This window comes from Hypanus sabinus, chromosome 3, assembly GCF_030144855.1.
Source record: "Hypanus sabinus isolate sHypSab1 chromosome 3, sHypSab1.hap1, whole genome shotgun sequence".
Taxonomy (NCBI): Eukaryota; Metazoa; Chordata; class Chondrichthyes; order Myliobatiformes; family Dasyatidae; genus Hypanus; species Hypanus sabinus.
In genome coordinates this window covers 22,330,916-22,357,713 of record NC_082708.1, presented here as the reverse complement: position 1 = coordinate 22,357,713, position 26,798 = coordinate 22,330,916, and the positions used below count along the sequence as shown (strand labels likewise).

General features: G+C 43.6%; 1 protein-coding gene across 1 annotated transcript in view; it reads left to right on the top strand.

Moving 5' to 3' along the window:
* The window catches only part of LOC132390723 (gamma-aminobutyric acid receptor subunit gamma-3), a 723,162-nt gene that overhangs the window by 675,767 nt on the left and 20,597 nt on the right, over window positions 1-26,798 (top strand). Inside the window, exon 8 of the mRNA XM_059963278.1 lies at window positions 24,774-24,970. Coding sequence (XP_059819261.1) covers window positions 24,774-24,970 — 197 coding nt within the window. The remainder of the gene's footprint in view (window positions 1-24,773; window positions 24,971-26,798) is intronic.

Genomic DNA, 26,798 nt, shown 5'->3' with positions numbered 1-26,798 from the left:
ATAGAGGGGCGTCCACTTAAAACAGATATGTGGAGAAATCTCTTTAGCTAGAAGGTAGTGAACTTGTGGAATTTATTACCACAGGCAGCTGTGGAGGCCAGATCGTTAGGTGTTTTTAAGGCAGCGCATGATAGGTTCTTGATTGGATATGGCATTAAACACTACGGGGAAAAGGGCAGAGTGCAGGGCTGAGGAGGGGAAAAAAGGATCAGCCATGATTGAATGGCGGAGCAGACTCGACAGGCCAAATTGCCTAATTCTCCTCCTGTGGCTTATGGTTTTATGGTCTTATTTCATGCAATGAGGTGACACTTCACCTCTGCGAGGTTATCAAGGTCATCTACTCTATAAGGTGCTGTCAGAGTGGGAGGCCCCATCATAGACTGCGGGACCGCTTTGCGGAGCATCTTCACTCCATCCACCATAAAAGGCGGGTGTCTATCCATCCCAATTCAACTTCCCATTGCCATTCCAATGTGTTAGTCTACGGCCTCCTCTCCTTTTGTAATGAGGCCACTCTCAGGTTGGAGGAGCCACGCCTCATATTCCATCTTAGTAGCCCTGAACCTGCAAGCATGAACGTGGATTTCTCCAAATTCTGGTACTCTCCCCACCTCCCCCTTCTCTCGTCTTCCATTCCTTATTCTGGTTTTCCTATCACCCTTTCTCTGATCCTCACGTGCCCATCACCTCCCACTTGTGATGGTTTGTGGAGCAGACTTGATGGGCCAAATGGCCTAATTCTGCTCCTCTGTGCTATGGTCTAATGGTGCTCCTTCCCATTCCTTATCTTCCATGATCCACTGCCCTTCCTCTTTCTTTACCTTTTTCAATCTATTACCTCACAGCTCTTTTACTTCATTGCCCCTCCCCCCACCTACCTGCCTTCCCCCTCAGCTGGTCTCACCTATCACCTACCAACTTGTACTCCTGCCCCTCCACCCACCTTCTTATAATGGCTTCCGTCTGCTTCCTTACCAGTCCTGGTGAAGGGCCTCATCCTAAAGCATCGACTGCTTGTTCCCCTCCGTAGATGCTGCCTGACTTGTTGATTTCTCCCAGTATTTTGTGTGTGCTGCTCTGGATTTCCAGCATCTGCAGAATCTCTAGTGTCTCTTTTTGATATTCAAACATTGCGAACATGTAATAAAGAGGGTATTGTTTTCTTTTATTCATTTACCAGTTTCTTTTCAGAGGAATAAGGTTCCAGTAAAAGCATTGAACTTAAGAAGCAAATCCCTGAAAATAATAGTGTGAACTGCTGGCAATTTCTATTGGGGCAGAAGAGATTTGAAACAAAGAGATTTCTGCCTTTCGAAGACCTGCAGCTGTTAGATGAGTAATGGGCCTGTGAGAAAAAATAAATATTCTGGAAGAATTTGCATTTATCAGCAGCTTTGGTGCTGTAAAACATCCAAAGGCACATCAGAGGATTGTTGTCAATCAGAATTTACCAGACAGGGCAAAGTTATATTGGATAATATTAGACGGGTGTCACCACAGCGCTGCAACTAGTTGAGCCGCTGCTTCATTGTCTCGGCACCCCAGGTTCAATCCTGACCTCCAATTCTCACATGACCATGTGGGTTTCCTCCTAGTGCTCCAGTTTTCTCACATCCCAAAGATGTGTATGTGTTGGTAGATTCATAAACCGCAGTAGTAATTGGCCCTTGTTCGCAGGATGAGTGATAAATTTGAGGGGAAGTTGATGGATATGAAAGGAAATTAAAATGTGATTGGGCTGATGATGATGGCATCCGTCTGTCTCGAAGGACAATGTACGGCAGCACTGGAGTGACCTCCGCAGGGAACAAGCGTGGGTGGAAAGTATGGAGATCCATTCCCCTTTCAGCCTCACTGGTGTGGTCCGAAGGAAAATGAAGCAATATATTTGGTAGCAGCTTGGTTGCAGGAGCTGCTGAAAGAATGTTTCGTGACCTCCAGTCGCCTTAGGGGCTCCACCCTGGATTTTCTGTCTGGGTTTATTCCCGTAGCCCTTGTCTCTCCCAGGGTGCCGACAGACAGTGGGGCTATTTCCCCACAGCAGGGGATCTGGTTCATGAGCACCAGGGCGTATCCACACACTGGTGGGCCTATGTGCTACGTGTGCAGGCCTCCAGACCTCCTCCCCATCCTCTGTAGTTCAGCCTGAGTCTGTAGGAGTTCAGTTTCCGTGTGTCGCCAGTGAGGAGGCACTACATGAGACTTGCTGTTGGAGAGGCTATGTACTGACAGAGAGAGGCTTACACATTCGGTCTCCTTTTTGTGAGACTGCTAGCCAGCGGTGGAAGCTGAAAGTGAGAGTGACAAGCACTACCCACTACTCTACCACACTAGACACATCACAACAACCATTTGACACACTGATTAGGCCAGGGATTGGTGTAAATGGGTGTTCAATGATTTGGGCATAGACTTTGTAGAAGAAAGGACCTGTTTCCATGTTTTATAATCAAATCTATGAAAATCTTGATCAAAGATGTTTATTTTAAGAAGCCACTAAATTGAGGATAGAAAGGTGAAGTGAGGTAGAGACTCAGCGAGATTTTTTCTAATTAGCTTTGTTTGTCACAAGTACATGGAAACGTCAAAGTATAGAGTGAAATGCATTGCTTGTATCAACTCAAATCAGTAAGGGTTTTGTTGGTTATGCCCACAACTTACTAACCCAAACCATATATCGTTGGAATACGAGAGGAAACGGTAAAAGCTGTGGAGTTTGTACATTCTCCCCATGACTGCGTGAGTTTCTTCCAGCTTTTCTGAGTTTTACGGGGGGAAATTGAATCCCAGCTGGTGATCACTGGCACAGTAATAGCTTTACATTAACCATTACACTGACATGCTGAGGGAATTGCTTTGCATTTAAAGAAAGCAAGTCAGTGGTACAGTAAATAAAATGAAGATAACAAGGTGTAGGCTTTCGCAAATAAAATGGCATGAGGCGTTTTATGGTTAGGAAAAACCGTAACAACACATTTATTGTACTCCAAAGCCTGAACACAAAACACAGTGACCAAACTTCATGTAATTACATCATCCTGTCAGACCAGTCTCTTAACGTGAACCCCTACTCAATGTGTGTTTCCACCAATTACACTACCCTGCACAGCCTCCCCTAGAATTCACTAAAACTGGTGTTGTGAGCCTAACTAGAGCTCAGATCCTTTGCTCCATGGGTGGAGGCACAGCAGGTGCCTCTGGCTTATCCAGAGCTGTGTTGTCACACTTATAGACATATCGTGATGGCAGGAGCATGGTAGTGGAATCTTGGTGGGCTGGGATTAATGTGATCTACCAAAATACACTCGGGTTTACCCCTCCTATCTATGATAAAAGTCTCTTCTCTCCATTCCAAACACAGAAAAGGACATTGTAAGTGAGCCTAGATGAATGCTGGTATATACCATGGTGTTCAAAAACAAACGAACTGTAGGTGAACAGGAATCCAAGAGTGCCGTGATAAGAGGTAGCCTCCCTCCCAGATGTGCTGAATGACTTCTACGCTCATTTTGAGGCTGAAAATAACATGGTGGCGAGGGTCCACCCCTCCTCCAAATGACCAGGTGCTGTGTCTCACCATGGCCGATGTGAGGAGAATCCTGTGCAGGGTCAACCCACAACCCATGTGCAGACCAGCTAGCAGATGTTCTCACTGACATCTTCAACATCTCCCTGAGCAGCGCCACCACTCCAACGTGCTTCAAGGCCGCCACCATCGTCCCCGTGCTGAAGAAGTCTTCAGTGTCCTGCCTAAATGACTACTGTCCCGTTGCACTCCCATCCATCATCATAAAATGTTTCGAGAGGCTCATCATGAGGCATATCAAGGCCCTGTTGCCTCCCTCACCAGACCCCCTGCAGTTCGCGTACCGTACCAACCATCCAACAGATGACGCGATTGCCATCACCCTCCACCTGGCCCTAACCCACCTGGACAAAAAAGACAGGTATGTTTGAATGCTATTCATAAACTTCAGTTCAGCATTCAACACAATCATTCCTCAGGAACTCATTGAAAAGCTGAGCCTACTGGGCCTGAACACCTCCCTCTGCAACTGGATCCTAGACTTCCTGACTGGGAGACCTCAATCAGTCCGGATCAGAAGCAGCATCTCCAACACCATCACACTGAGCACGGGGGCCCCCAGGGTAATGTGCTCAGTCCACTGCTGTTCACTCTGCTGACCCATGACTGTGCAGCCATACACAGCTTGAACCACATCATCAAGTTCTCCGATGACACAACCATGATGGGTCTCATCAGCAAGAACGACGAGTCAACATACAGAGAGGAGGTGCAGCGGCTAACGGACTGGTGCAGAGCCAACAACCTGTCTCTGAATGTGAACAAAACAAAAGAGATGGTTGTTGACTTCAGGAGAGCACAGAGTGACCACTCTCCGCTGAATATCGAAGGCTGCTCAGTAGAGATCGTTAAGAGCACCAAATTTCTTGGTGTTCACCTGGCGGAGAATCTCACCTGGTCCCTCAACACCAGCTCCATAGCAAAGAAAGTCCAGCGGCATCTCTACTTTCTGCGTAGGCTGAAGTCCACCTCCCACCCCCCATCCTCGTCACATTCTACAGGGGTTGTGTTGAGAGGATCCTGAGCAGCTGCATCACTGCCTGGTTCAGGAATTGCACCATCTCGGATCGCAAGACCCTGCAGCAGATAGTGAGGTTAGCTGAGAAGATCATCAGGGTCTCTCTTCCTGCCATTACAGACATTTACACTACACGCTGCATCCACAAAGCAAACAGCATTATGAAGGACCCCACACACCCCTCATACAAACTCTTCTCCCTCCTGTCATCTGGGAAAAGGCACCAAAGCATTCGGGCTCTTACGACCAGACTGTGTAACAGTTTTTTCCTGCAAGCCATCAGACTCCTCAATACCCAGAGCCTGGACTGACACCAACTTACTGCCCTCTACTGTGCCTATTGTCTTGTTTATTATTTATTGTAATGCCTGCACTGTTTTGTGCACTTTACGCAGACTTGGGTAGGTCTGTAGTCTGGTGTAGTTTTTTTCTGTGTTATTTTCACGTAGTTTCAATGTAGTTTTTGTACTGTTTCATGTAGCACCATGGTCCTGAAAAACACTATCCTGTTTTTACTGTGTACTGTACCAGCAATTATGGTCGAAATGACTTGAATAGGTGCAAAGGATTTGTATTCACTGAGGAGGGTGGAACTCCACTGAGAGGCAGACTGGGCAGTTGTGACGACAGGAACAAAATCACCTGACACTCACAATGGCTGTCCAGATACCAACTCAGCCATGGACGACAGCAGGTGCTATTTTGGAGCAGTTCTGTGCCCCAGCAGAACCCACAGGAGATGATCATGCCAACACCAACCCATCAGGGAAGCCCTCAGAGCAGCCTTCAAGAAGCAGTGAAACCGCTGCATAAGCTATTGGACAGCAGGTGATACATCATGCTGTGATGTGTTCTGGGCCACCGCAGCGTAGAGGTCTGAAATTATCTGTGGACTGCGGTCGGAGGAAATATCAGATGGGGTGCCAAACTAAACAACCCAGGTGCCTATGAACGCCCGAGCCATGTCTGCTGCTGCCATTGACGCTAGAGGGACAACCTTTGGCTACTTGGTGGCACGGTCCACCATAGTAAGGAGGTCCGTGAAAGAAGTGGGGAAACTAACCAACAAGGTCCACATTGACATGGCCAAACCATCACTCAGGGACCTCAAGAGGTGCCAATGATGACTGAAATACGGTGGTTAAATTTTTTGCCCGCTGGCTTCCAGGCTGCAGTCCAATCATGCACATCCTTTATGAGGCTGTGCCACACAAACTTTAGCACAAGCACTCTCTGTGAGGTCTTCTGGTCTGGGTGTGAGAGGCCATGAACTGATTCGAAAGCGGTTCATCTCCAGTCTGAGGCAGGATGGGCGAGGGCGACCGGTTGAGACATTGCACAGGAGAGAAAACCCAGCCTCCCCAAGTTAACGTTAACCAACTGCAGGCTGTTCAGTAAGCCTGTGTTCTCTGGGTCCGTAGCTTGGGTCGTCTGCCATGCTGGCATAGTCATCTCCTATGTGTATGGCCTCAATGGCTGGCCATAAAAGGCAGCCACCATGACATTATTTTTCCCCTTCATATGTTGTGCATCAGTTGCTTTGGAAAGAGCTTGTTTGGAGTCATCAAATGCCCTGGTTAAGTCCAGTGAGCAGTTACATTCAAAATTAGGGGCATTGCCTTTAAGTGTACTATAGAGGGAGTTCAGCAGCTCAGGGAATGAAGCAGTGATAGAAATTCACCGTGTCTAAAAAGCTCCTCTAGTTTGCAGTAGTGCGGCGCAGTGAGAAATCCGTAATAGAGGCTACTTTTGATGGGAGGGGTTGCACACCTTCTGCAGAGACGCGATGGCTGAGAAAGTCAATGGCTGACAACCCAAGCTGGCATTTAGCAGGGTTAATAATCAACCTACATTGGCGTCGGCACCGAAAAAGTGTGCGGAGATGAGATACGTGTTTGGATTTGGATGCACTGGCGACAAGTATGTCATCCACGTTAACAAAAACAAAGTGTAAGTCTTTTACTAAAGGGTCTATCAGCCGTTGGGAAGACTGTGCTGCATTTTTCAGCCCAAACGGCATGCGCGGATACTCCAAGAGGCCAAACACCGCCATTTTAGGATTGTCGGCTGAGCCTACAAGCACCTGACTATAGCACCTAGCTAAGTCGACTTCGGAAAAAATTAACTTCCAACAAAACATGTTGAGAAGTCTTGGATGTGTGGGATCGAGTAGCGATTGGGGATGGTGACCTCATTTAGGCATCAGTAATCACCACATCGGAATTAGGGACCATATGAAGCGGCAAAGCCCAGGGGCTATTCAGCTGGCATACAATGCCAAGAATTTCCATGTTGGCAAACTCTGCCTTCATGGTTGCCAGCTTTTCTGGGTCCAGTCTACGCATGTGGGTATGGACTGGTGGGCCAGTTGTGGAAATGTGGAGCCTGACCCCATGTTTTGTGACTGTCGTGAAGAATGTGGGCTTGGTGAGGTTTGGGGATTCACCCAGCAGTTGAGTAAACCCACATGCGGTGACACATGTGCTTGACAGAGCCGAATTGGGGAACTTACTGGGGGAACAAGGTAATGGTCCAAAGACCTTGGGCATACAGGAAATCTGCAGCAAGCAGTGATCTAGCCACTTTAGCCAGGATGAAGTCCCATGTGTAACATCACCCACTAAAACAGAGCATCACAAATCATGGACCATAAGTCCAGATCCTGCTGCCATTGATGGCCTCCAGTGAGGCTTCATTGCTCTTTGCTTTCTCATCAATAGGTGATGCCTGCAGTGCATTCACTTGAGCGCACCAGTCACACAGGAAGCATCTTCCTGAAAGGGTGTCCATAATGAAAAGTAAACGTCCTTGGCAGCTGAAACCCATGGTGGTCACAGACCTCTGTTGTCTCGATGCACTGGCACTGTCAAAGCTGTGAGGCAGTCAGCACTTCCTAACGTTTCTACCAAAGCGAGCATGGTAAAAACAAAGACCCAGTGTTGCCTGTTTGGAGGCTTTGCCAACTGGGCTTATTGAGAGAGGGAAAGGAGGAGGAATTATGCATCTCTGCCTGGTTGAGTGTAGACTGGCTACCATCTTATCTAGCTCCCTACAGTCCTTCATGGTGCATTAGTGAGGGCTATGCAAACTTGATCAAACATTTGTTACATGAGAGTTCTTTAAAAATAAAATGAGGATGGTGATATTCTAGGACGGGTAGAATGCAGTCCCTTAGCTCTGAAGGCCTAGTCATTGCCAAGACTGGGCAAGGAGAGCAACTATTTGGCATGCTCAGACTCCTGGTAGTCCAGAAGTCTGTAAAAGGTAGGTTTTCAGCAATTGATATTTATCGTGTTCAGGCGGGTGTTCCAGCAAACTCACTACTCTCACCACTGTGAAGTTGCTAAGTGGTGCGACCACATAGAAATATTTAGTGTTCTCAGCTGTGATGTCTCGCAGCACGACTTAGGTCTCAGCTTGTATAAACCAAGCAACGGCATTTTGCTCCCAAAACTCTGGCAGTTTCAAAGCGACTGTGTTGGCCAATGTTCAATAAATCTGGAATCATCAGGGTCACCAATGCAATGTTTTTGCAAATTAAACAACGTGAAGTGTTTTATGTTTAAGAAAAGGAAGGAAGACCAGATGACATTTCCGTGGTCCATGGAAGATTTATTCAGTTGGCCAGTGACCAAAATCCTCCTAAAATGCAGGGGGCCATTGTCAGCATCTTTTGGATACTTACAGTTAACTTTGCTTCTGCACACTGAAGATATTGTTGCCAGCTTCACATTTCTTCGTGAGTGCCAAAAAGATTACACCATCACAGGTGTGTGGAGACTTTGGAGAGGGTGCAGAAGAGGTTTAACAATAAGACACCTGGATCAGAGAGTATGAGCTGTAAGGAGAGGTTGGATGAACTATGGTTGTTTCCTCTAGAGCGTGGGAGGCTGAGGGGAGATTTGATGGAAGATTTTAGGATTATGAGAGGCATAGACAGGGTACATTGCCAGACTCTTTCCCCAGTTTAAAATGTCCCAGACGTCATGCATTTAAGGTGAGAGGGTAACATTTAAAGGAGATAGGAGATGTGTGGGGCAGGATTTTTACAGAGATAATGGTAGGCACCTATGGGAGTGGAGGATGCAAATACGATAGTGGTGTCTCAGAGGCTGTTAGATGGATGCACAGATATACAAAGGGATAAGTGATCATGTACAGGCAGATGAGATTCAGTTTAATTTGGACACTGGGAGCCAAACAGCCTATCCCTATATCCTGCATCCTATGAAATTGAACTCCCAGATGAAAGTGCTATTAATTCTGCTTGCACCACCTTTTTGTTAGTCCCCTGTGGGAAATAAAGCACTGTGTCTTCAGCTCCTCTGGTTCTTTTACTGATAACCCTGTCCATATCTATGTGTTATTGCATCCTATGCCACACCAAATAGTATTCCCTTATTTATTGAATCAAAGGCCTTTTGACCAGCTGAATAAATCTCTTGTTAACATTCCCTGTTCTGAGGAGAATAAAAGCTGGACAAAACAGGGGAATGGTCACAGAGACTGAAGAAGGCAGCTGTAGTTGTAATCGGTCACAGTGGCACCAATGTGATAAACTAGTGCTGACTTGTCAAAGGAGACCCCTGCCCTTCTTGTTGTGCACTCATTTCCCTGACTCTAGACTAGCAGGAGGGATGGGTTTTTCAGTAAATATATTGTTTGTCCATCTCCATAGACTAAAGCAGCAATGAAAGTCTGTAAGACCACAGGACATAGGAACAGAATTAAGCCACTCAGCCCATCGAGTCTGCTCTTCCATTCAATCGTGGCTGATTTATAAATTCTTCTCAAGTTGCATTTCAGAAATCTAGAGCCATTGAACCAGATTCTGCAACCAGAGTCAAATACGTTTAGAGTAACAAAGTAGGTATGTCATTGAAAGGTGGAGCAAACTGGATCAGCCCATTGGCCTAGTTCTGCTCTTAAGTCTTATGGTCTTATGGACAAGTTTTCAAACCCCTGGGTTCCCTGCTAATTAATCAGGACAGCGAGACCACCACAGCATGCATAGTCTTCTTGGCTCAAGTGTTGGTCTGCATTGTTACCAGGATATGAAGAGTTGCCAAGCTACATTTGTTGCTAGGCAACTAACTAACACACTGCGGGCTTCCATGGTGGTGTTAGGGTAAAAGTAAGAGATGTAAGGTGAAAGCAAAGTTATACATTTTGTTAACAGAAATAAGCCAATGCCATTTCATGACACCTGCCACTGGGTAATGATGGACCATGAAGACTCCGGGCCAGTGCTCACTGAAGTTCAGAAGATAGAGGGGAACCTCACTGAAAGGCCTGGATAGAGGAGAAGTGGAGAGGATATTTCCAATAGTAACAGAATCTAAGGCCACACAGCACAGCCTCAGAACTGAAGGATGGCCCTTTAGAACAAAGATGAGGAATTTCTTTAGCCAGAGGGTGGTGAAAATGTGGAATTCATTGCCACCGACAGCTGTAGAGGCCAACTCATTGGGTACATTTAAAAAGGAGGTTGATAGATTCTTGTTTAATAGGGTTACCAAAGGTTATGGGGAGGAGACAGGAAGATGTGGTTCAGAGGGAAAATACATCGACCATGCATCTTCAACAGGTTAAATTTCCTAATTCTGCTCCAATGTCTATGGTCGCATGCCATTTCTGTGGATGAGAAACACAACGGATGTCCATGTCCAAAGAATTCCATCAGATCACAATTTCTAAGAGTGAAAACAATAGGAAAATAAAGAGGTGAGAAGATTGCATTCTGATTTGAGTCTGTGCAATATGTTCTTTATGCACACAAAAGCAATAAACTGTACCTCTGTCTCTATCATAAGAAGCCCAGTTCATAATCCCTGCCAGAGACACAAACAAAGAAATAAGAAATCTAGACTGCTGCTTCAAAGGCGAGACCAAGGGAATTCTGCATGATCTGTTGCAATGTTTTTCTTCATTTCTAATTACCCTATGGATCAAAGGAGATTGTTCATCTCATCATGTCTATGCCAGCTCCAGTAACAATCCTATCAATTCCATTTTCCCACTCACATCCTTGTAACCTATTCCTTCTCATATGCCCATCAACTATATTGATTCCCTTGGCACCCATTTACAGTGAGGGAAATTTACAGTATGTTCATAAGACCATGAGACATAGGAGAAACATTAGGCCATTTGGCCCATCGAGTCTGCTCTACTGCATCATGGCTAATCTATTATCCCTCTCAAACCCATTCTTCTGCCTTCTCCCCTTTGACACGCTTACGTGTCAAGAACATATCAACATCCACTTTAAGTAAAGCCAATGACCTGCTCTCCATGGCTATCTGTGGCGAAAAATTCCATCGATTCACCACTGCCTGGCTGAAGAAATTCCTCCTCATCTCTGTTCGAAGTGGACACCCCTCAATTCTGAGGCTGTGCCTTCCTGTCTTAGATTCTCCCACTATAGGAAGCATCCTCTCCACATTCACTGTATCTAGGCCTTTCAATATTTGTTAGGTTTCAATGAGATCCTCTCTGAATCTTCTAAACCTCAGCAAGTAAAGGCCCAGAGCCATCAAACACTTCCCATACCCATTTCATTCCCAGAATCATTCTTCTGAAACTCGCCTGGACCATCTCCACTGACAGCACATCCTTTCTTAGATAAAGGGTCCAAAACCAGAGCACACAGAGGAAAATGCATGTGGTCATAAGGTAACACAACACAGAATCAAGTCCTTCAGCCCAACTTGTCCATGCCAATGAAGCTCCCCATCCAAGCCAGTCCCATTGACCCATATTTGGTCCATCACTCTCTAAACCAGGGGTTCCCAACCTGGAGTCCATAGACCCCTTCTTGAATGGTATTGATCCAAAAAAGCTTGGAAGCCCTGCTCTAACTCTTACCAGTCCATGTACCTGTCCAAATATCTTTTAAATGTTGTTATTGTATCTGACTCAACCACTCTCTGCCTGCTCATTCCACGTACAGTGCATACAACCCTCTGCGTGAAGAAGTTGCCTCTCAAGACCCTTTAAAATTGTTACCCTCTCATCTTCCACCTATACCATTTAGTTTTGATTCACTTTCCCTGGGAAAAGAGCCTGTGTGTATTCATTTTATTTATGCTCCTCAATAAGGTCATTTCTCAGTCCCCTGACCTAAGGCCAGGGTGCCAAATACCTTCTTCAGCATGAAGGGAAAATGCAGACGCAAGAGATTCTGCAGATATTGGAAATCCAGAACAACTCAGGGGGAACACAGCAGGCCAGGCAATGTCTATAGAGGGACTGGATGGAGGACCTCAGCCTGAATCAGGACTGGGTGAAGGATCTCATTCTGAATCAGGACTGGGTGAAGGATCTCATTCTGAATCAGGACTGGGTGATGGATCTCAGCCTGAATCAGGACTGGGTGATGGATCTCAGCCTGAATCAGGACGGTGAAGGATAGCCTGAATCAGGACTGGGTGATGGATCTCAGCCTGAATCAGGAGTGAGTGATGGATCTCAGCCTGAATCAGGACTGGGTGATCTCAGGCTGAATCAGGACGGTGAAGGATCTCAGCCTGAATCAGGACTGGCTGATGGACAGCCTGAATCAGGACTGGGTGATGGATCTCAGCCTGAATCAGGACTGGGTGATGGATCTCAGCCTGAATCAGGACTGGGTGATGGATCTCAGCCTGAATCAGGAGTGGGTGATGGATCTCAGCCTGAATCAGGACTGGATGGAGGATCTCAGCCTGAATCAGGATTGGGTGATGGATCACAGCCTGAATCAGGACGGTGAAGGATAGCCTGAATCAGGACAGTGAAGGATAGCCTGAATCAGGACTGGGTGAAGGATCTCAGCCTGAATCAGGAGTGGGTGATGGATCTCAGCCTGAATCAGGACTGGATGGAGGATCTCAGCCTGAATCAGGATTGGGTGATGGATCACAGCCTGAATCAGGACGGTGAAGTATAGCCTGAATCAGGACGGTGAAGGATAGCCTGAATCAGGACTGGGTGAAGGACCTGAGCCTGAATCAGGACTGGGTGATGGATCTCAGCCTGAATCAGGACTGGATGGAGGATCTCAGCCTGAATCAGGACTGGGTGTAGGATCTCAGCCTGAATCAGGACTGGGTGAAGGATCTCATTCTGAATCAGGACTGGGTGATGAAAGCCTGAATCAGGACTGGGTGAAGGATCAGCCTGAATCAGGACTGGGTGATGGATAGCCTGAATCAGGACTGGGTGATGGATCTCAGACTGAATCAGGACTGGGTGATGGATCACAGCCTGAATCAGGACTGGGTGATGGATCTCAGCCTGAATCAGGACTGGGTGATGGATCTCAGACTGAATCAGGTCTGGGTGAAGGATCTCATCCTGAATCAGGATTGGGTGATGGATCTCAGCCTGAATCAGGATTGGGTGATGGATCAGCCTGAATCAGGACGGTGGATCTCAGCCTGAATCAGGACTGGGTGAAGGATCAGCCTGAATCAGGACTGGGTGATGGATCTCAGCCTGAATCAGGACTGGGTGAAGGATCTCATTCTGAATCAGGACTGGGTGATGGACCTGAGCCTGAATCAGGACTGGGTGAAGGATCTCAGCCTGAATCAGGACTGGGTGAAGGATCAGCCTGAATCAGGAGTGGGTGATGGATCAGCCTGAATCAGGACTGGGCGATGGATCTCAGCCTGAATCAGGACTGGGTGATGGATCAGCCTGAATCAGGACTGGATGGAGGATCTCAGCCTGAATCAAGACTGGGTGATGGATCTCAGCCTGAATCAGGACTGGATGATCTCATTCTGAATCAGGACTGGATGATGGATCTCAGCCTGAATCAAGACTGGGTGAAGGATAGCCTGAATCAGGACTGGGTGAAGGATCTCAGCCTGAATCAGGAGTGGGTGATGGATCTCAGCCTGAATCAGGACTGGGTGAAGGATCTCAGCCTGAATCAGGACTGGATGAAAGATCTCATTCTGAATCAGGACTGGATGATGGATCTCAGCCTGAATCAAGACTGGGTGATGGATCTCAGCCTGAATCAGGACTGGGTGAAGGATCAGCCTGAATCAGGACTGGGTGATGGATCTCAGACTGAATCAGGACTGGGTGAAGGACCTGAGCCTGAATCAGGACTGGGTGATGGATCTCAGCCTGAATCAGGAGTGGGTGATGGATCTCAGCCTGAATCAGGAGTGAGTGATGGATCTCAGACTGAATCAGGATTGGGTGATGGATCTCAGCCTGAATCAGGACGGTGAAGGATCTCAGTCTGAATCAGGACTGGGTGATGGATCTCAGCCTGAATCAGGACTGGGTGATGGATCTCAGCCTGAATCAGAACTGGGTGATGGACCTCAGCCTGAATCAGGATTGGGTGATGGACCTCAGCCTGAATCAGAACTGGGTGATGGATCTCAGCCTGAATCAGGATTGGGTGATGGATCTCAGCCTGAATCAGAACTGGATGATGGACAGCCTGAATCAGGAGTGGGTGATGGATCTCAGCCTGAATCAGAACTGGGTGATGGATCTCAGCCTGAATCAGAACTGGGTGATGGATCTCAGCCTGAATCAAAATGACTTTATTTCTTTCTATAGATGCTGCCTGACCTGTTGAGTTGCTCCAGCATTTTGGGGAAATACAAACACCTCATAGATAGCACCAGAGGTCTGGATCAATTGTGGATCGCTGGAACTGAGAGAAAACAACAATGTCTTCGCACCATAGCACCACTTCGAAATGTGCTTTGTATCCTGCTTTAGATATAGGATTCAATTGACTTCCACAAAATCAAATTTTGAAAGCAGAGTAAAGTGCCTTTTATACAGCCAAAATGGGACAAATTTTGTTTTACTCTCTTCTCTGCAGATCACTCAGAAGTACAAGACTTCCACAAAATACATGGTTTTAGCTCAACTGTTATCAACCCATTGTTTCCAAGCTACAACGGTTGCTAAGCTACATTTGTTGCCAAGCAACGGACTAATTCCACTGCTGATTCTCTCGGGTTGACGTAAAGGATCCCAGAGCACTACTCAAAAGTAAAAAGATGAATTAATCCTCATAATCTGGGCAATAACATTTGCCTCGCTAAACAACATATACAAGTAAATGATGAGCTGGTCACCATGACATTGTGGAAGCTTCCTGTGCAAGTAATGAAAGTTGTGGGGTGGGGGGATGGAACATTATTAAAGTATTTCATTAGTTCCAGAGTATTTAAATGTCAAGTGAAAGGTGCTGTATAAATACAAATATTTATTTGTAGTTAGGGTTTTGTTATAGACAGAATTTTCCCTTCACATCTACTCAGTAGCCATTTTGTTAGCTACACCCATACATCTGCTTGTTAAAGGAAATATCTAATCCATCAGTTACCTGGCAGCAACTCAATGCATAAAAGCACACAGACACATTAATGAGGTCCATTTCTTGTTCAGGTCAAACATCAGAATGTGGAAGAAATGTAATCTGAGTGACTTTGACCATGACTGACTGATTGTTGTAGCCAGATGGGGTGGTTGGAGTATCTTAGAAACTGCAGATCTCCTGGGATTTTCCTGCACAGCTGTCTTTAGAGTTTGCAGAGAATGGTGTGTAAAACAAAATACATCCAGTAAGTGGCAGTTCTGTGTGTGAAAATGACTTGTTAATGAGAGAGGTCAGAGGAGAATGACCAGACAGGCTCAAGATGATGGGAAGGGCACAGTAACTCAAATAACCCTCACATTACCACTGTGGTGTGCAGAAGAGCATCTCTGAATACACAACATGTCGAACTTTGAAGTGAATTGGCTATAACAGCAGAAGACAAAGAACATGCACTCAGTGGCCGCTTTATTAGGTACAGGGGTTTTACATGGCAAGATAGTAACAAATAAAAGTCACGAATGCAAAAGCTGTCACAAATAAAATGCTGAAGGAACACAGTGGGTCAGGCAGCATCAGTGGGGAATAAACAGTCAATGATTTGGCCCAAGACTCTTCATCAGGCCTGGAAAGACAGAAGTTAGAAGGTGGGGGAGGTGGGGAGTAAGGTGGGGGGGGGGGGTATACAACAACTGCATAATTTTCTAATCACACTCCTCAGATTAAATTTTTCTAACCAGCTGAGACTTTAGTGCTGATGAAGGCCTCAATTTGAGCTTTGTGAATCACCAATAAATACTTTATTTTCTTTGTTACCTTCGCTTGTCACAACCACAGATTCGGTAGCGCAATAGATACGGCAATTGCGCTTGTGAAGTTGCACACGTCAGCTAATTACTATTTAATCACGATAGTATTTTTTTTAATTAGTTTTTTTATACATTTTCTACCTAACTACACATAAAAAAAAACCCAGATCAAAATGAAGGACATTGATACAGTGCAAAAATAAGCATACAATAACAATCTGATACAGAGAAAGATAATTGAAAAAGCATCCAGATTGAAGACGTAAAATTAGTGTCCTCCCCAAGCCCCACAAGACAAAACAAAAAAAGGAAACTCCAGACCACCCACAACACAATATAGAGAATATAAATCAGGACAATCAAACCCCCAAATTGTGAATACACTTAGCAACAGAAGATATTAATGCCTACTACCAAAAGAAAAAGGAGCTGAAAGCAAGGGACCGAAAAAAAAACCTTAGTTAGGAGGAAGGTTATGAAAGTACTCAATAAAAGGTCCCCAGATCTTATGGAACTTTAAGTCCGAATTAAGAATTGAATAATGAATTTTTTCAAGGTCCAAGCAGGCCATAATATCATTAAGCCATTGAGCATGCGTGGGCGGGGCAACATCTCTCCATCTAAGAAGGATTAAATGTCTAGCCAGGAGAGAGGCAAATGATAATATTCAACACTTAGACGAACTCAGACGTAAATCTGTCTCACCCCAGAAACCGAACAGAGCAATTAAAGGGTTTGGTTCTAGGTGGTGATTCAGAATATACGATAACGTTATAAAGATATCTTTCCAAAATTTCTCCAAGCTAGGACAAAACCAGTACACATGAATGAGAGAGGCCTCACCCCTTTTGCATTTATCACAAAGCGGACTGATGTTAGGGTAAAATCGAGATAATTTAGATTTAGACATATGGGCTCTATAAACAATTTTAAACTGTAAGAGGCAATGGCGAGCACAAAAAGAGGTTGTATTAATCGATTTGAGAATCGAGTCCCAAGTCTCATCAGATAAGGAGGTATTTAAATCCTGCTCCCATGCCATTTTAATTTTATCCACAGGGGCACATCGTAAGGCTGCTAATTTATCTTGAATACTTGATATTAAACCTTTACCTAGTGGATTAATGGAAAGAAAAAAGTCCATAACATTTTTCTCAGGCATTTCAGGGAAGTTAGGAATTAAAGGAACAATAAAGTGTCTAATTTGGAGATATCTAAAAAAATGAGCATTGGGCAGATTGAACTTAGCAGAGAGCTGTTGGAAAGAAGCGAAGCGATTATCAATAAAAAGATCTTCAAAATGTCTAATGCCCTTCCTATACCAATCATGGAATGCTGAGTCATACATAGTGGGTAGAAAAAGGTGATTATGTACAACAAGGCTGGAAACGGAAAAACCATGGAAACCATAAAATTTCCTAAACTGAGCCCAAATACGCAAAGTGTGTCTAACAAGAGGATTAACTATTAATCTGGACAAACGACTAGGGAGTACATAGCCAAGAAGTGCAGAGATAGATAGTTCTTTAGTGGAGCTCAACTCCATTGCCACCCAATTAGGGCACTCGGGTTGGCCATGGAAAAAAGACCAAAAGGTAGCACAACGTATATTGGCTGCCCAGTAATATAAATGAAAGTTAGGTAAAGCCATGCCACCCTCTTTTTTAGGTTTTTGGAGATAGACTTTATTCATTCTAGAGCGCTTATTCTTCCACAGATATGACAAAATAATAGCGTCTAAGGAATCAAAAAAAGATTTAGGAATAAAAATTGGGATTGATTGAAATAAGTATAAAAGTTTAGGGAGAACATTCATTTTAACAACATTAATACGACCTACCAAAGACATAGATATATCTGAGGTGACCATTGTACCAGACTCTGTTTTATAGTATATGCAAGATTGGCAAAATTTTCACAAAAGAGATCTTTAAACTTCCTTGTGACTGTAATCCCAAGATAGGTAAATTGATTATGGACTACTTGAAAAGGGAGATCACGAAATGTTAATTCTTGTGCTTCTTTATTAATTGGGAAAAGTTCGCTCTTATGTAAATTAAGTTTATAGCCAGAGAACTGGCTAAACTAGTCAAGAAGTGAAAACATTGGAGGTAAGGATGTAGACGGATTTGAAAGGAAAAGTAATAAGTCATCAGCATAAAGAGAAACTTTATGCTCAACACCCCCTCTCCAAATCCCGGTCAATTCAGGACAATTTCGAAATGCTATCGCCAAATCAAAGAGAAAGGGACTTAGAGGGCATCCCTGACGGGTGCCATGTTTGAGGTTAAATAACTGGGATTTCTGAAAATTAGTTAAAACAGAGGCAGTAGGACACAAATACAGCAATTTGATCCAAGAGATAAAACACTGACCGAAGTCAAATTTTTCTAAAACTGCAAAAAGGTAGTTCCACTCTATACGATCAAATGGTTTCTCTGCATCAAGGGAAATAACACATTCAGGAATCCCAGTTGGAGGTGAATATAAAATATTGAATAGACGCCGAATGTTAAAAAAAGGGAGATGGTTTTTAATAAAACCAGTTTGGTCATCAGAGATAATAGAGGGAGTAAGAGTTTCTAATCTATAAGCCAAAACTTTAGCCAAGATTTTAACATCAACATTAAGCAAAGAGATCGGCCTATACGAGGAACACTCTGTTGGGTCTTTACCCTTTTGTAATAAAAGAATAATAGATGCCTCATTAAAAGAGGGTGGCAATTTGCCGCAATTAAACGAGTCAGATAATACTGAGAATAACTGAGGAGAAAGAAGTGAGGAGAATGATTTATAAAATTCTACGGGGAACCCATTAGGTCCAGGAGATTTCCCTGAGGACAATGCAGAAATTGCAAAAGATATTTCTTCTGATGATATAGGCGCATTAAGTTTGGCTTTAAAATCAGATGAAAGCGAAGGAATATTCAGATTATTTAAAAATTGATCAACAGAGATATTGTCATTCAAAGATTCAGAGAAATAAAGTCGAGAATAGAAATTTTTGAATGCGTCATTAATTTCTAAGTGATCCGAAGTAAAGTCTTCATTCTGCTTCTGGATCTTTGTAATATGTTGTTTGGCTTTGGAACGCCTCAGCTGATTGGCTAGAAATTTACCAGATTTGTCACCATGAATGTAAAAGCGATTCTTACTTTCGAGAAGTTGGCATTCGACATGTTGAGTAGACAGAAGATTAAATTTAGTTTGAAGTTCTACACGCTTCTTGTATAGTTCAGGATTCTTAGTTTGAGCATACAGTTGATCCAATTGTTTAATCTGGCTTATGAGGTCTAATCGATCTGCACAGGACTTTCTATTAAGATTTGCTGTATAGGAGATTATTTGACCTCTCAGATATGCTTTCATGGCATCCCAGACAATCTGGGATGACACTTCAGGTGATGTATTAGTGTTAAAATAAAAGGTTATCTGATCCTTAATAAATTTTAGAAAATCATCATCCGATAATAAAGTCGAATCAAACCGTCAGTGTTTATTCCTCTGAGGGAGACCAGGAAAGTTTAAAGAGAGAGTAATTGGGGCATGGTCAGAAATCAGTATACTCTGATAATCACAAGAATAGACAAATGAAATGAGTTGGTTATCGAGTAAGAAGTAGTCAATTCTAGTAAAGGTATGGTGAACATGTGAAAAAAAAGAATAATCTCTCTCATTATGAAGAAGAAAACGCCATATATCAGAGATACCATAATTAGAGAGAAACGATTGGATAGCTGAGGCAGATTTAGTAGGTGGTCTAGTAACAGAGGACGATCGATCCAAATTAGGATCTAACCAACAATTGAAGTCACCACTCAGTATAAGAGAGTATGAGTTTAAGTCTGGTAGTGAGGAAAAAAAACGTTCAAAAAAATTAACATCATAAAAAATTGGGTGCATACAGGTTTGCTAGTACAACTTTAGTATTATATAGTTTACCAGAAGCAATAATAAAATGGCCATTTGTATCAGATATCTTATTATGGAGTTCAAAAGGAATATTTGAGTTAATAAGGATGGAGACCCCCCCCCCCCTTAGCTTTAGCAGCAAAGGATGAATGAAAATGCTGACCCACCCACTTTGACAAAAGCCGGGAGTTATCAGAACAACGAATATGAGTTTCTTGAAGGAAAGCAATGTCAGCTTTGAGTTGTTTAATATGTGAGAATACCTTCCTTCTTTTAACAGGATGATTCAATCCCTTTACATTCCAGCTCACAAATTTAAGTGTACTAGCCATTATCAATTGTTAATGCATAAAAGGCAGCAGGCATACAAAAAGTCAAGCAATACAATAACAGTCTGGGAGCAGAAATGTAAACATAGATTCATAGAATCAAAACATAAACATGTCCTGAGTAACAAAGAAAAGCAATAGAAACAGTGAGTGATGTTAAAACGGGAAAACCCACCCCACTCTCGCAACCCACAACTAGACGGCTACCAAAAAAAGCAGCTAGCTCTGCCAAAGAAATTAACCCAAATATGACTTCCAGATCTGTGTCATTAACAACAGTTCCGTATAAATAATATAGCAAATGGTAGCTAGTTTATGCACTGGAAAACATAATTACAGATAGGAACAACTTCTGCAGAAGTATAAAACTTAATACAAAGAAAATCAAAGGAAAACCAAAACGAACCTACCCGCAAAAAATTATAGAAGATTAAAAGGAGAGAAAAAAAAAGGGAGGGAGAAAAGGGGGAAATTCTAGGTTCGAGGAGAGTACTTATCAACCATTTACAGAAAGAAAAGGCAGCAAAACTTAAACTGTAAATCAACCAACAGGGAGGCCTTCAATAAAAAACACCAAACCTCCAAAGCAAATTAGAGTCAATTGTAGAACTCTATAGATAAAGGTATACAAGCATAAAATAGAATACATATGTACAATCTAAACGTCCGCAGGGAAGCATTAAGCACAGAATATCTATTTAGAAAAAACGCACCGTCCAGGGAGAGATTGTCTACATCCCTTAGAGTTTCAATAGCTAGTGTCTGAGTTATTCAAGTAAACTCTGAGTCCAGAAAAAAATACTTTTACTGCGAGAGGTACTTATCCACCATTTTAGAAGGTCCGACCGGGTTCCGAAGAAGACTGGATAGCCGGAAGACTTCCAACAAATGCCTCAGCCTCCTTCACTGACTTAAACCACTTATATTCTCCATTAGCAAGCATAATTCGGAGGTCTGCAGGATTGAGAAGTGAGGGTCTAAAAGCACTTTCATCACACCTTTAAACTCAGCACACATCTTCAGAACCTGGGGGGCATAATCATCCACAAAACGAATGATTGAATTTTGAAAAGCAAAAGTACCTCTGCGGCGCACCTCCATAATCAAACGGTTTTTCACCTGGTATTGATGAAAGCACAAAATTACCGGTCGTGGGCATGAGCCCAAAATTGCACGGGGAACGTAGACCCTGTGTGCCCTTTCAAGCTCAGGTGGAGTCGGAAAAAATTCTTTCCCAAAAATCACACAGAGAAAATCGGAAAAAAACTTTACGAGGGAACCCCGTTGGGTTCCTCTGGCAAACTAAGAATTCGTGGATTGCAATGTCTGCTCCAGTTTTCAAGATCCATCATTTTGGAAAAAAGTTTACTATTCTTCTCCTCTCGGCTGGAACAAAGGGTCTCGAGGTATTCGACGCGGCGTTTTAAATCATCAGAGGTCGCGTCGATGTGAGATAAATGTACGGCAAGTTCGTCCACTCTAGTGCTGATCCCATTCAATTTGGCATCCAGCTGGTTGAAAGAAGTTCTAAATTCCTTTAAAATATCTTCTCAGTGTTGTTCCAGAGCAGCGCTAATCTCAGTCGGCGGAGCCGTAACTTCCTTTTTCCCAGATTTAGAGCTTCTGATAGACATTATAAGATAGATGTGTTCGCAGGCAAGCAAAAGAGACCTAATAAAATTCCTAACTAAGGTTTAAGAATGGAGACATATAGTACAAAGATAGGGAAAGTAACGGAGCAAAAGTTCGAAACAGCTAAGCAATCGCCATCTTACCGGAAGTCCAAATCACGATAGTATTTAACTTCATACTTGTCGTCGTAGTGCTTGTTGAGACTTGGACAGAGCACAGCAACACTTCGCTGCCTGTTTGCTTTCAGCCTTCCCTGAGAAACTGGACTTTGGAGTCAACTGACTTTGAAGACTAGCAGTATTCACTTAATATCTAGATTTTCCTTTCAACCGTAGTATAGGCTTAATTTCCCATTTGCGAGTATTAGTTAATGAACCTATTTGGCCTAGCGTTTATTGTTTATTTTCCCTTTAACACCGTTGGCAATGAAATTTGTGAACTATTGACCTGCTTCAGTGTCTCTCACTCCGCACTTGGGCCATATCCGAACCTGTTTACATCACTATTAAATTCCATTGATGTTTTAATTCAGTGTTTAGTCAGACAGCCTCCAATAGCTGTTCAAGATGGAATCAGAAAAATAAAGAGGATAGCATACAGCTGCAGTCCCCCTCCCAAAAAAATGTGGTAGTGTGGTTCCTAATGTATGTCTTCAATGAAAGCATCAAATGCTGGAAATACTCAGCTGGTCAGGAAGGAGAAACAGAGTGATCTTATAAGGTAAAACACCTTCATCAGAACTGGAGAAGTGTGGAAACAGCTTAAAGTTATAAGCACAAGAGACTCAGGGAAAACTAGTGAAGGGTCTTAGTCCGAAAGGTTGTCTGTTTATTCCTCTTCATGGATGCTGCTTCACCTGTTGAGTTCCTCCAGCAGTTTGTTTGTGTGACTTTACAATGAGGATGGGATCAGAGGAATATCATTGATCAGGATAACCACAGTGATTGATTGATTTATTGATTTAGTAATACAGCCACTCTGGCCCTTTGTGCCATGTAACCCCACAACCCCAATTAACTAACCTCAGTCACAGGATAATTTACAATTTCCAATTAACTCACCTGATAAGCCTTTGGACTGTGGGAGGAAACCGAAGCACCTGGGGAAGTCCATGCATTCCAAGAGGAGGACGTACAGAGACACCAGTGCCGAATTGAACTCCGAACTCGAGAAGGCCCTGAGGCTGTAATAGCATCTGCTGATTTGATAAACTAATGCTTGTGGTTAGAGACAGAGCTGGATGTGAAGGCTGTGAAATTCAGGTCAGAACTATAACAGAGAAATGAAGTCAGAGGAGAGTGTTGGAAATGCTCTGTGGATCCATCCAGTTCTCGTACTGAAAAAGTGAGTTACCTTACATTTTTGGCATTGCATTCAGTCCTGAATAGTCCAAAGAGCCTACATACTGGCGAAGATGAGGTGCTTTATCTATGAGGTGAGAGCTGGTGAGTTTACTAAATTTAATAGATTCACAGAATCACTCAATACAATAACAGACCCTTCAGCACCCCACGCCATGCCGGCTACTAAGCACACGTTCGTACCAAACTCAGTTACCAGTGCCTGGTCCATAGCCATCTGGAACAGTTCAGTCTAAAGCTGAGCTAGTTTTGGGGCTCGTTCCTTGTGCTAAGCTTGTTCCTTGTTCCATGACTGCCGACTGAACTGAATATCAAATATCCAGTTGTATTCTTGGAAGAAGCCATCAGTGTCCCACTCACTCTGAAGCTCCCAAAAACTGATCAGCAGTTTGCTCTTTCCATAGCTGATAATGGATGCTTGCTGCTTATAAAGCAGCAGCTGGATTGCTGACAGGAATGAACATCATTCAACACAGGTCATTGTACTCACACTGAGAGCAAATAAAATTTGTCCAAGTTATGTATGGAGCAACAGGGCATCTGTGAGGTTTTAAGGAGTGTCTTAAAGAAGGAAGAAAGAAAGTGAATTAAGGAAGGAATTCCAAAGCTTAAGACAGCCATAAACATGGCTGTCATTGGTGGAGTGATTATATTTCAGGATAATCAGTAGGAAAGGTAGCAGTACTAGTGCATTCATGCAAGAATGATGTTCTAAGGGGTTGGTGGGTCCTCCAGTGGCTGTAGAGGCCAATCTGTGATCCACATAAAGTGGATCCCCTTAATAGAGAACCCCTGTGTGTGACTTTGTTTAACAGGGACAGCCAGAACATGGTCCTTGACATACAGTATCCAGTGGCATGCTAACTGGGGACGTCTCAGAGCTGCAGCCTTCCTCCACCTTCACTGCCAGAGTGCTTCCACAAGCTCGCCTCTTGAGGCCTTGGTTGGATTTCTGTTTATTTGGAGACTCCCCCCCACCCCTTGAGCTCACTGCTGTGGGTGGCCCTACCAGCAGCTAAGCAGAAGATGACAAAACCCCAGACGGCATTGCTCTCGGGACCTCAGGAACTCACAAAGCTCTCCACCACGACAAAGTGATAATCCTCGGAGAAAAGCAAGAAAGGAAAGAGGGTGTTCAGTGTGTTTTGTAGGAATGAGGGTATCATTGGAGCTGAAAGCAGGGCGGACATTTCAAAACAGAGGAGCTGCTTGCGTGAAAGCCAGCTGGTACGTTAAACAGGACCCAGTTAGGACACAGGCAATTGAGATTTGGATGACTGCAAGTTCCCAGTGAATAAGACAAGCGCGGCCAGTTGGGGTGTGGGCAAATAGTCCCCAGCCTAGAGATAACAAAGAATGAAGGATGTGTGGTGGAGTTATTTTGAAAATCACAGCAAATAATTCTCACTGCACCTCCTATGTCCTGATTAGGGAATCTGGCAGATGTGTTCTCCAAAGCTAAGACCAACAGACCAGAAAGTTAAACATTTGTTGTTAGTATGCACTTACGTGTGGTTGGGTTTTCCTTTGAATATAATATTCTCTTGCTATTAGAAGCTTCAAATGGGAATGACATTCTTCTTTAATCTTCACTAATTGCTCAGTTGCCAACACTAAAAATTAATTTACGTGACTTTGTAAGGGAATATCTTGCAAATTTTATTTGGAAACAGTATTCTATTTGACATGTGATCGGTCCATTGAGGGGCAATTGTAAAATGGATTGTGACCGTTCTTCACGTTAATTTGCATCATCGTTTTCTTCTCTTTTTACTGAACAGGTATCACGACAGTACTAACAATGACAACACTCAGCAGCATAGCAAGGAAGTCACTACCAAAGGTCTCCTACGTCACTGCCATGGACCTGTTTGTGACCGTCTGCTTTTTATTTGTCTTCGCGGCATTGATGGAGTATGCTGCCCTGAATTACTATACGTGCTGCAGGAAGCCCGCGTGTACGAGAAAGAAAAGAACAGTAAGTTTGCCTTCAACTACTTATAGAAAGTAAGGGGGATTTCAGAGTGATACAACCTAGAAACAGGCCCTTCAGCCCAGTGAGACTATGCTAGCCACCAAGCACTCAGTTCTATACAAATACTCTTCTGACTTACTCTATTCTCTTTCCACCAACAACCGCCAGATTCTGCCGCTCAAATTCAAATTCAAAATCAAGTTTAAGTTTAATAATCATTCAACCATACATGAATACAGCCGAACAAATCCTCTGGGGCCAAGGTGCAAAACATACACAACACAGACAGAATAGCAAGCAAAAAAAAATTGTCACGCAAGAAAAAAGAATATATATAGCCCAAGTCTCTGAGCGACATGTCCAGCAATCTGATGGTACAGTTCCCGTCAGTGTGCAGTAAGCATACACATGCACTCCAGCCTGCTATTCCACCAATCATACACTGGAGGGCAGCACCGACAGGATGAATTTGTCCTCCACATGCATTTGTAATGGCCAAATAACCTGCCATCATTAAGGATCCTGACCACCAGGTACATGCCCTCTTCTCATTGCAATCATCAGTGAGGAGGTACATTCAACATCTAAAGATTCTCATTCAACATTTTAGGAACAGCTTCCTCCCCTATACCAACTGATTTATGAACAATCCATAAACTCATGAATACTGCATCATTATTCCTATTTTGCATTCTTTCATAAATGTCTTATTGTAATTTATATTTTTTTTTATTTCTCGCACTGTACTGCTGCTATAAAACAGCAAATTTCATGACATATGTCAGTGATTCTTGACTCTGATTCATCCTGTACATCTGTGTAATGGAGGAGAAAATCAGAACTTCTGAAGGAAATTCACGTAGCTACGGAGAGAATGTTCAAACTCCACCCAGTCCGCACCAGAGGTCAGGATTGAACCATGGATGCTTGTGGAGTGAGGCAGCAACTCTACAAGTTATGTCACTGCATCATCCATAATATATATCAATGTGCCAAATGGCCTAATTCTGCTCCTATATTTTATGGTCTTATGGACATTTCCTTAGCTTTAGAATGTATTTCAACATAAACTCAACAGAAGCACTTCCAATCACATAGGGCTGGTCCTTGCACACCTGTACCTACCTGGGCCAGATGTTGGAGGCAAACCTCACTGGACCTCTGTATCACAGACTCCAGAACGTGAAGCAAAATCTGCAGATGCTGTAAGTCTGAAACATTTTAATTTCAAAGTTTCCCTAAATGAATACTCTTGCTTACTATTCATTATAAGGTAGCATAACAGTTAGCGTAGTGCTGTTACAGTGCCAGCAATCAGTGGTTGAGATTCAATTCCTGCTGCTGTCTGGAAAAATCACCCCATGACCATGTGGATTTCCTCCCACATTCCAAAGACGTATGGGTAAGGCGGAGTAAGTTGTGGTCATGCTATGTTGGCAGAGGAAACATGGTGACCCCTGCACATCTTCAGATTGTGTTGGTCGCCGATGAAAAACGTTGCCTTTCACGGGATTTTCGATGTACATATGACAAATAAAGCTAATCTTTATAAATGCTTAGCTGAATCTTGCCAACGGCTTCATACGAGATTTGATTTTATTCTTTAGTGTTCCTTCTTCAGCAATTCGCAAGGTAAAAGTGCATGAGCTTTCTGGACAATTAAGGGCATGCAAATGCAATCTGGGCAGAACTTTTAACGCAATACCTAAGGAGAGTCCACACTGTCAGAGGTGCCATATTTCAGATGAAATATCAAAGCAATGAGATGCCTTCAGTCTTCCTGTAAGGATTCCAGAACATAATTGAAAGAGGCACAGGAAAGTCACAGCTT